This window comes from Capricornis sumatraensis, chromosome 2 (genome assembly GCF_032405125.1).
Source record: "Capricornis sumatraensis isolate serow.1 chromosome 2, serow.2, whole genome shotgun sequence".
NCBI classification, from domain to species: Eukaryota; Metazoa; Chordata; class Mammalia; order Artiodactyla; family Bovidae; genus Capricornis; species Capricornis sumatraensis.
In genome coordinates, this window is record NC_091070.1 from 171,235,248 (window position 1) to 171,247,221 (window position 11,974).

The 11,974-nt window shown below is 34.7% G+C and overlaps 1 protein-coding gene across 1 annotated transcript in view; it reads right to left on the reverse strand.

Annotated features, from left to right (window-relative positions):
- TNNI3K (TNNI3 interacting kinase) overlaps positions 1-10,780 on the reverse strand; it is a 344,134-nt gene extending 333,354 nt beyond the window's left edge. The window contains exons 1-2 of the mRNA XM_068966744.1: positions 10,741-10,780; positions 10,030-10,138 (exon numbers count right to left, since the gene is read on the reverse strand). Coding sequence (XP_068822845.1) covers positions 10,030-10,138; positions 10,741-10,780 — 149 coding nt within the window. The remainder of the gene's footprint in view (positions 1-10,029; positions 10,139-10,740) is intronic.
- Positions 10,781-11,974: the final 1,194 nt, after the last annotated feature.

Here is an 11,974-nt window from a genome sequence, read left to right on the forward strand (position 1 = left end):
CTCTCAGTGATTCACAGCGCAAACTATCATGGTTTTGTGATGCAAGTCCAGCAGCATCATTATTATGGGGAAGGTATTAACACTGAAGCGATTAAAAGAACAAAATCCAAAAGAAAAAAGGTTGTGCTGAAAATCATTTTACTCTGAGAAGATAGACTTAATTGCTCTCTTTTTCCATGATCTAGCTTTGATGATATATTCAATCAGTCTGGCACAGCATCTACTGAACATCAACTGTGTGCTTCACCTCTGTTCTTAATGCTTGTTTCAGACTGTTTTCAACAGTCTATTTGATAGAAACTACTCACTAATTCCCAGAGTATTTAAGTGCATCAGTCTTGGGAATATGCATACTAGCTAGAATCCTGCAACTGACCTTAGCATTAATCCTGATCTCTAATGCTCCAAGCAGCTTTGCAAAGGAAGTACATATTGAATAAACAGAAAAGTAAAGTGCTAACATCCAGTGTTTTATTTTTTAAAAAATACCAAATGAATGTCTATTTGCATAAGACTGAAAATATGAATTAGAGACTTTTTATTTAACAATCATTCTTTAACTTATTAAATCTTATACTAGACATGACCATTCATAAGTGAATCAGTAGTAGTGGTGATTTAGTCACTAAGTTGTGTCCTACTCTTGCAACTCCATGGACTGCAAACTGACCCAGGAATCAAACCTGCACATCCTTCCTTACAGGTGTGAATCAGTATAAAGTGCTAAATAGCATTTTGTCAAAACTGAGCTGTAGTCTCTTACTTTTGTTTTCCTCTTGAATTCTTAAATTCTACTCTCCCTGAACTCATGCAGTTTCTGTGATTGCCAACAAAATAAATAAGCAGAAAATAGACTCCCACAGTGGCATTCAAGTGCAATTTTAATAGTAAAATTTTAATCTAAATTTTAATGACTGGAATGTAATTTTTTAATGAGAGTAACTTTGGGGCTATATTTGAATTCTAATTCTTACTTCCCATTTGCTTATAGTCAAATATTTCTGTTTTGACACATGCAATTAAAGTATTCAAGATTTTAAAGCAATCATTCCTGGGATAGATATTTCTTTTTCTCTTCTTCTGCTTCTTCTAAGGAACTGTATATGTCAAATTCACTGCCAAATGAATATCACTTACATATTCTAATATTCTAAGCTCAATTTATTTTTTAATTCTCCCTTACATTTTTCATCACCTGCCATGCCACACTGTAACTTAACATATCCTAATGAGTTCACAGTGCTTGCTGGGGCATGAATGAAGTTCCTAATTAAAATGAAGTCACTATTATGAATATACTTCTAATAGTAAATTCTGTCCTTAATCATTAAAAATGGTTGTTTTGTGTCCAAAGGTTACTTTCTATCTTGTAACATAATGGACTCTTTCCTTAGCCTTTATCTTTTATCCTGAAAAGTATGCAGTTTTGTGATCGAATTAAACTTCTTCTCATGACCCCATCCTTTCAAGGAAATATGTGACATGATCACAAATGGAAACTTACTAAAATTTAACATTTGCACACTTGGCAAAGGCAAAATCTAAAGATAGGTAGATACATTTCTTAAATTAATTTATTGGCTGAAAGGTAGGTAAAGGCGAAGAAGATAGAAAGAAGGCCAAATTTTGTTATGGGCCAGCTCGTTTCCAAAATTGATCGTTTAGGTTTCAAACGGCTGGTTGCAACTTCTTGTATAGTTTTTAATGGATGCTGCTGTTACTCGCCCACCAAAAAATCCCTAATACAAACAGAAAAAACATCCATAAGACCTAGTCCCTGGATGTATACCCAAGAAATACACAGAAACATATTTCTCCAGTATCTCCCAGATCAAGCTTGCAAACTAACACTATGAAGCATATTCATTCTTTCATTCATACATTAAAAAATTATTGAGATATGGTGGTAGATAAAGAAGAGTTGGGGATTCCATGGTAGCTCCGCTGGTAAAGAATCTGACTGCAATGCAGGATACCCTGGTTTGATTCCTGGGTCAGGTAGATTTGCTGGAGAAGGGATAGCCTACCCGCTCCAGTATTCTTGGGCTTCCTTAGTGGTTCAGCTGGTAAAGAATCAGCCTGCAATGTGGGAGACCTGGGTTCAATCCCTGGCTTGGGAAGATCCTCTGGAGAAGGGAATGGCTACACAATCCAGGATTCTGGACTAGAGAATGCCATGGACTGTAAAGTCCATGAGGTTGCAAAGAGTTTTTGACATGTTACTGTATTCCTGGAGCTAAATGATATCAAAGAGAAAATAAAGGACAGAATGGTATGGATCTAACAGAAGGAGAAGATATTAAGACGAGGTGGAAAGAATACACAGAAGAACTATACAAAAAAAAAAAAAAATCTTCATGAACCAGATAACCACGATGGTGTGATCTCTCACCTAGGGCCAGACATCCTGGAATGCAAAGACAAGTGGACTTTAGGAAGCATCATGATGAACAAAGCTAGTGGAGGTGATGGAATTCCAGCTGAGCTATTTCATATCCTAAAAGATGATGCTATGAAACTGCTTCACTCAATATGCCAGCAAATTTGGAAAATGCAGCAGCAGTCACAGGACTGGAAAAGGTATTTTCATTCCAGTCCCAAAGAAAGGCAATGCCAAAGAATGTTCAAACTACTGCATAATTGCACTCTTCTCACATGCTAGCAAAGAAATGCTCAAAATTCTCCAAGCAAGGCTTCAACAATACATGAACAGTGAAATTCCAGATGTTCAAGCTGGATTTAGAAAAGGCAGAGGAACAAGAGATCAAATTGCCAACATCTGTTGGATCACAGAAAAAGCAAGAAAGTTCCAGAAAAACATCTACTTCAGCTTTATTGACTATACTAAAGCCTTTGACTGTGTGGATCATAACAAACTGTTTAAAATTCTTAAAGAGACGGGAATACCAGACCATCTTACCTGTCTCCTGAGAAATATGCAGTCAAGAAGCAACAGTTAGAACTGGACATGGGACAAAGGACCGGTCGAAACCGGAAAAGGAGTACGTCAAGGCTGTATATTGTCACCTGGCTTATTTAACTTATATGCAGACTACATCATGCAAAATGCTGGGCTGAATGAAGCACAAGCTGGAATCAAGATCACTGGGAGACATATCAATAACCTCAGATATGCAGATGACACCACCCTTATGGCAGAAAGCGAAGAGGAATTAAAGAGCCTTTTGTATGGTGAAAGAGGAGAGTAAAAAAGTTGGCTTAAAACTCAACACTCAAAAAACTAAGATCATGGCATCTGGTCCCATCACTCCATGGCAAATAGATATGGAAACAGTGGCAGACTTTATTTTCTTGGGTTCCACAACCACTGCAACCACAAAATTAAAAGATACTTGCTCCTTGAAAGAAAAGTTATGAGCAACCTAGACAGCATATTAAAAAGCAGAGACATTACTTGCCAACTAATGTCCATAAGGTCAAAGCTGTGGTTTTTCCAGTATCATATATGGATGTGACAGTTGAACCATATAGAAGGCTGAGTGCCGAAGAATTGATGCTTTTGAACTGTGGTGTTGGGGAAGACTCTTGAGAGTCCCCTGGACTGCAAGGAGATCCAACCAGTCCATCCTAAAGGAGATTAGTCCTGGGTGTTCATTGGAAGGACTGATGTTGAAGCTGAAAGTCCAATACTTTGGCCACCTGATGAGAAGGAATGACTCATTTGAAAGACCCTGATGCTGGGAAAGACTGAGTGCAGAAGGAGAAGGGGATGACAGAGGATGAGATGGTTGTATGGCATCATGACCTCGATGGACGATTAGTTTGAGCAATCTCTGGGAGTTTATGATGGACAGGGAAGGCTGGCATGCTGAAGTCCATTGGGTCACAAAGAGTTGGACATGACTGAGCAACTGAAGTGAAATGAAAGTAGTTAAGGAAAATAAAATTGATATAATAATAATTCTTACCTCATAGGGTTATTTTGAGGTTTAAATGAGTTAGATCTTTTAAGACTTTTGTAAATACTAGTGCTATAATAATTATTTTTACTAGAGTGTTGAAACTATTGGTATTAATTATTTTAGCCTTTTTATTATTTTGCTTTGCATTTTAGAAGAGGGATAGGAAAGCAGAAAGGAAAGAAGAAGGCAGCGTGGGATGAGAGGTAAGATCGGAAGGAGGATAAAATGGAGAAAGACAGTAAGACTGAGTGAAATACTAAGTTAAAGAGAAAGAGGCAGAGAGAGAGAGAGAGAGTGAGAGTTTGAGATCAAGCTGCTTGAATGTTTTTGCACAATATTCCTGTAAAACTATTATTCATAACTAGTTTTACTTAGTAGTAGTAGTGTTAGTTGTTTAGTCCTGTCCAACCCTTTGCAACCCCACGGACTGTAGCCCACCAGGCTCATCTGTTCATGGAATTCTCCAGGCATGAATACTGGAGTGGGTTGCCATTCCCTTCTCCAGGGGATTTTCCTGACCCAGGGATTGAACCCAGGTCTCCTGCATTGTGAGCAGATTCTTTACCATCTGAGCCACCAGGAAACCCCACTAAGTTTTGTGTAGACAAGCAAGAAAAGATATAGAGAGGTAAACAGTCTTGGGACAGTGTGAATCCTCTGCTTTTTGGTTTGCATCTTTTTTTTGTTGTTGTTTGTTTTCTGTTTCATTGTTAATTAACAAAATGCACTCACCAAACATACCAAATAATCTTTCACTCAATTCTATTAAGATGTAATTTCCTCCCTCAACACTCTATTTAGTGCCCTGATAGAGAATTTCACTCTTTTTAGGCAAGATCAGCCTGTATTGTTTCTAAAGCTATTCATTTTATAACAGCTAAATTTCATAATTGTTTATAGTTCTGAAAAAGTAGATTCAGGGGAGATATTTCATTTGTTGGATAAGTACAGTGGACTGCAGCTGGGCCCAGAGGAACTTTTCAGGAAGAAAAGAAGCAGGAAGATACAACTCAGAAAATGCCTTAATTATTTTTATCTTTCCTTTTTTTTTTTTTTTTAATTCCTCTTAACATTGCAACTGCTTTCTTATGGGATAGACTTTTGACTATTTTTATTTCTTAAACCTAATCAATTTCAAAGTGAGACATTTCACAATTTCAAAGTGTTAATACAATATTGACCAAAGCATATCTATTCAATGTCAAAATAAGGTTAAAAATGAGAGAAAAAAATAGGGTACTTCTGATTATGTTGAAAAGTGATAGCACTGAAAAATTATAACTTCTTTGGGGATCTCTTATAGATATATTACAGATTAAGCAGGTAAAAAATAGACTTGATGATGAAATCAGAAAAACATAGTTTTAAAATTTCTAAAGACTTAAAAACATTGAAACAAAACAATTAAATTGGAAGTCTTTCAAAAGTTGCACGTAGAAAGCCAACTTGAAAGTGGTTTACAAAGATCATGGAAGAAGTCGATGAATCACCAAGGGGTGGGAGTGGGATTGTAAATTATTTTCCTCCACTACCACATGTAGGGACAGTACTAATACACAGGACATAGCAAAAATGAACAGTGGCATTGTGAAAGTGAAAAGTTTTCAAAGATAATATTATCCATTTTTATTTTCCCTCCAGTATGGGATGGGAGAGAAGAACAGAGGGAAGAAAAAAGAGGGAAAGATAGTGAAAGTAAGGTACTAAGTTAGAGAGAACTATGTGTAACCTGGTTCAAGCCAGTTTAATTTGATTAGCCTCATTTTCTTCAGTTATAAAACGGTAAATGCAATACATACCCCAGAAAGATGTGAACATAAATAATGATGATCAATTTTAAACTAATATTTTTGAGTGTTGTCCATGTGACAGTTACTGTGCTCAAAGCACCTTACATGTATACAATTACAATTATAAGATTTAGCACATATTAAAATGCCTAGTAGCATGCCTGACAAATGGTAGGCATTAAACTGTCAATTTGTTTTCAAGTGATATACAACTAGGTATTACAAATAAATGCAACTATAAAGCTGAATAGACAAAGAAGCTGTCTTTAGTGAACATATATATTAATACCAGTTAATAGACAGATCTGTAAATTGATAAAGACAACACCAAGCAGTAAGTATTATTATATTGATAAACACAAAGATCAGAAATGGTGCAGAGGAGGAAATAACCACACAATGTACTTCAGGGTACCACTTTTGTCTTTCCTTCTTCTGCTTCTCTATTTACTCATCTTTTCCAGTCTCTCATCTATTATCTTAAGAAATGTTCAAAATTAAGAGTGAATGCAACTTTATTATGGAAGATGAAGGAACATTCAATTTCCATTCCTCTTCTTTCCCATATCAAGTTCCCTTTGCAAAGCTGCTATAAATTGGTATAATCAATCATCTTTTAGCGCTTTTTTAAGTTTAGCACTTATATTGCTTTGTATTATGTTGTGAGTGAAAGCTATACTGGAGATTGTGTATTTGATGTGACGTAAGTCAGTAACTGAAGTGAATTCTTGCTTTATGAGGCAGAAACTCTCTTTTAATGAATGGGATTAGTTGCTATAAAGAACAAATGAAAACAACCAAAAAACTGCAAAAAAAAAAAAACACACACACACACCAGACAAACTTATGTTTGCACTAGTGATCCTTCAGCTATGACTCTAGTATTAGATGATTCATTTTAGGCACTTGATAGTTTTCCTGCTATCTACCTGTTCAGAGAAAGCCTGATGTCAAGCAGCAGAGTTGCCCATCACTGAAGTACTCCTTATATTACATAAAGCATGAATCAAAATGAGAAAGAGTCTAAGATTTAACAGCTAATATGTCCTAGATGCTCAATTAAAATGTGATCTCATACAATATTTGGTGTCACTCACTCATTTGTGTCTGACTCTTTGCAAGCCCGTCAGACTCCTCTGTCCGTGTAATTCTGCTTAAACTTAATTACTTTTAAAATTTTGGTGTGTGAGCCAATGAGTAAGACAGTTTATAATATATTCTCAGTACTCCACTTTTTTCTTTGCTTGTCATCTATCATTTTATTCTAGAGAAAAGAAAAAAATCCCAGAACGTTGCCTTAGGCAGGATTGACTTTCTTTCCCTCTGATGCTGTTTGCCTTGATAGCAGAGCAGAGTACTTATGTTTTGTTTGTTTGTTTCTTCCTTGTCTCTCTATAGACCATACTAGTTGCCTTGCTTTCTGTTTTCATGTTCCTCATCCCTTTACCAATATCACAGCAAGCAGAGTTCTCAGTGCAACTTAGATATCTTTCTAGAAGTGTCGTTTCCAAACTTTAGCTGAAGTATCACTTTTCATATGCAAAGGTATTACCTGGGGGAGCTTGTTAAAAATTCAGGTCTCTTGAAATCAGCCCCAGAGATTCTGATTCACTTGATATGGGATAGAATGATGGAATCTAAAGCTTTTGTTAGAAAACTATGGGAGGTCCTTAGCCCTTGGAGAGATATGATTCTAAGCTGTGGATAATCCTGGCCTCAGCCTCATTATTACTTCTGGATAATGGGACATTTCTACAGCTTCTTTAACAGCTTCAGCACCAGGCTACCAATCTTCCTTTCCTCAAAATGCCCTACCATCTTTGACATCCATTTTGATGAACTTTCCAATATTCTAGTCTGAAAAATGTTCAAATCCCTCTTGATTGCAATCTTTAAAAGTTATATATCAGATTTTGGCACTATTTTGAATTGTTTCAACATTTTACATTTTTATTTTTGAAAATGCCTTCTTGATGTAAAAAACACTTTACCCTAATTTTCTCACTTCTTAACTTTGAATAAACTTGTCAAAGTTACTCCTGCTTGTCAATAAGGTGTTCAGTCTTTCAAATGGCCCTTATTTATCCAATTAATCATGATAATCAATACCTCCAACTATTCAATGCATACTGTGCATTAGGCCCTGTATTCATAATTTGACATCATTTGGTAAAGTCCTGTGAGACTGTAATTACATTTTACAGTGTAAATGAGGCTCAAGGAGATAAAGCAATGTAACCAAGTATACATTGCTTGTAAATGCTGACTGAAACAGCTTTTTTACTCTACTTAGAGAAAATGGCCAAGACATAAAGTTTTCTTTGTTGTAGTAGACTTTCCATGGTACTCATCCATTCTTGCCTATATACTTACTTAACTCTGCCTTTTATCTGGAATGCTTTATAAAACCAACGAATAAATCAAGACATCAAACTTCATATTTTTTATATTTGAAAACTGTCCTGTTTTTCCTTCCACTTAGCGCTTGTCATAGACTGTCTTCTGTGAGTTATTTATATATGTGTTTCCCCTCAACGAGATTGTGAACTCCTGGAACAAGAATCAGGATGTGGTAGGAAAAGTTCTCTCTATGCAGCTAGGTAGACCTTGCTACAAATCATAGTTCCAATGCTTGACCAAATGATCTTGACAAGATCCATCATCTCTACTCCTTAGTTTATTATCCACCAGAATGAATATTGCCTATCACACAGTGTGATGGTGATGATTTAATAATGAATGGTTCATATTCGATGTATCTGGAATAGTACCTTGAATATAGCTGGCACAATAAATTCTGAACTATAAGTTACACTGATTCCTGTCTTTCACCTATGCCCCCTACAATACTAATCAGCAAAAAGGAGTTCACATTTAATATAGGAGAAAAGTAGGCCAGAACAGGATCTGTAGAAACAGCTACTTCTTGTTGATATGGTTTGAGAGAAAAAGTACATTTCAAGCTTAATCTTTAGAAGGATATGTCTGTTTAAATTAGCCTTGACATATTTGCATAATACTTCCCAAATTAAAAAAAAAATGACAAATAAAGTTGAGGAAAATCTCCACTTTAATCACATCTTATTCAGCATATTTATCTGAGTCAATAAGAACTAGAGGACTTATGATTAAGTTCTATATTCATAGCTTTTTTCTAACAAAATTAATATGTATGCATAAATCTGTTATACCACAGTGTCAGTCACATCTAGGAATTTCAAATGTTTTCCCGTAAGACAGTATGTGATAATACTTGCAAAAGCCATCCCAGGGTATCTCATCAAAGTGTCAAAATGGAGTTAATCATTTTGGGCTAAATAACATAGAGAATTAACTATTTCCCAAACTATAAACTGAATACTTGTGAAGCCTTATTAAACCACTGACAATTTTATATAAACTATATTATACATGGGTAGTTTTATTTGCCAGTTATGTGAGCTTTGTATGTTTACTATATCTGAAATTTTTCTTAAAAATATGTCATTTGATCATTGCTTTATTACCTTTATTTTCCAACTAAAATGGATAGAGTTCTTTGTTATAAAAGTATTATATGATTAACACAGCTCTAAGTGAACATGGCTAATTGGCCTTCATGGAACTCTTCCTCAGTCAGGCAGCTAACTCAAATTGACTCTCCAAAATATATTGTTTCTCAATGCCACATTCAATTTCTCCAGAAGGTTGCTAGTGTGTATAAGGTCTCTGCTCCTCTTTTCTGAACATTTTGTGTCTTACAAGGTTGTGACACTATGCCAGATTATTTTTATCTTGTTATCATGGAACAAAACCCAGTGAAAGCCTGAAGCCAATATTACACATTGTTATATGATTGTTCAAGGGCAGAGCGATACTCAGTTTCATTAAGGGACAGCCTTTCAATGTCAAGGGACCAAAGGGTTTGATAAATCTGGAGTTCTCTGGTAGTCCAAAAAGAAAAATGTGGCCAGTATTCCATCACCATTTGAGAAGAGAAGTCTTAGTGTTTGTCGATGGCATGGCTTATAAGAGTGATCTAATTCTAGAGATTATTCAGATCAGCAACAGTTAGTTTTCAAAGGCTAACCTTCAGGTTCCTCTCTCTTTAAACTTAAGTGATGGGAACAGGCAAGGCATATTTTAAGGAGGCAAGATATTTGTATTTTAGGGACTATATGAATGGTCAGGGGCTACATGAAAGGTTAGAATATAACCTTATATTCTAAGGTTAATGTTGAAGGTTACATGAGTTGCATTTTTAAACATAGGTATAGCTAAAAACTAGATCAACAATGAAGATACATACATAGAAATAATAACTCTGACAACTTTACCCAAATATATGCCTCAGTTCTGTAAGTTCTTTTTCTTTGATCTGCAGGTCATCTTCTAATCTTTCTATTACAATAACATAAGATTCACTGACTTTTTTCTTCCATTCATCTAGTAAAGAAAAACAAAAAGGGACTGATTCATAGCTGTGCTTTGCAAAACGTAGACACAGCTCATAACATACAAGTGATTAAAACCCTGTTCTTACTCTGAATTAAACAATACTTAATTTAAATTACTGATTGAGTTTAAAATGCAGATGTTTATATTTAAAAGGCAATCATAGAATTGTAGTAGTTAAAAACCCATTTAATACTGGATAATATATTTATATAGAAGAATATATTTGACTTATTTCATTTGATTTTATTGCATTATAATTATAGCAATCTCTAGTTGCTAGACAAGAGTTTTTAAGTTTTAAGTACTAGATACTTAAGATGTAATCCGAAATCCCTATATTCAACAGTATTCCAAATTTTTTTCTATAGCATTATACCTAGGAACTAAAACACTGCAGTATTATAAAACAATTTTGTGGTTTTTTCTAAAGATTTTTCAGAGAAAAAATAATTTGAGTTCAGATAATCTTAACACTTTTGCATAAATTTTGTCTTGTCCTCTTGCAAAAATTAGTAGATATTCCAGTGAAATGTTAACTATATATAATACCTACTGAATTATATTACATTTAAAGATATAGGAATAATTACCAGTACAAGTTTGCGTTGGTCTGGATTTATAATTTCCCATTTGTTAGAAGTTTCTTCTTTTCCCCAGTGCAGTTTCTGAGGTTGCAAGATTCCAAGTTCAAGTGCAGTAACAGTCCAGTTGAAAAATACTTTGATAGTCTGGCTAAAAATAAGCTGACTGTCAAATGGAATGTCATGCAACAGTGACAAAGAACAAAATAGTTTGTAGTTTCAAGGGTGAAATCATGAAAGGAATTAATCAGTCTATTTAAAAGAGCTATAGCAAAGATAAAGAGTAAATGTTTCCATACGATTACTTGCCTCCATCCATTGATTATCTATCCATATGTACCTTGATGGGCATTTCTTTTAATCTAGAAAGTCATTCTGTTACTTCTGAGGTTCAGAAAGAGCTATTAAAACTGCCTAGATCATCTTTCAGGGTCATTTTCTCCTAAGCCAAAGTAAAGGTTGTTGGAAAATGGGTGACTTGTGATAGAATTCATCTCGATAGAATATAAATAATGCAAATCAACATCCTATGGCATGCTACTAATAGAAATGAATGTAAATTTGGCCTAGAGCAGAGCTACAAAATTATTTTTCCAGGAAGAAATTCTCAACATAGACCATGATTAATTTATACCACTTGTTGATTATATTGACCATGAGTCACAGATAAGGATCTAAGACAGTGATTTCTATAAATAGCAATTCATAAAATAACAATGACAAGAACAATAAGATTACAGATAATAAGATGGAAAGCTTAGTGTGCCAGACACTAATCTAAGTGTTTTATGTGCATTTTCTCATTTATACCTTATACAATCCTGCAAGGTGTATAGTATTCTCATCTTATAGATGAGAAAATCCAGATTTGCTAGCAATCTGAAATAAACTCTGAGTCTATATGATTCTAAAGTCCAAGTTAGATATTACACTTCACAGTGGCATTACTCTTTGTACATGCATATTTCTATTGATATAAATGAACTCAGGGTATAATGGAGAATAAATGGAAAACCCAGAGATTTTCAACTATATATTTCTTTTGGATAATGTAATTATTTATACCTAGAATACACACATGTCAATCTTGAAATCCTTTAGAAGCTATACTTTCAATGTAATACACATGAATTTCCTATTTATTAAAATTGAATGTTCAAATAACTGCTTCTTTTTGAAGCAACTGCTTAGACAAATTAATCATTTTCCACAACTTTTTCTCAGCAAAGGTAATCTAAGTTCC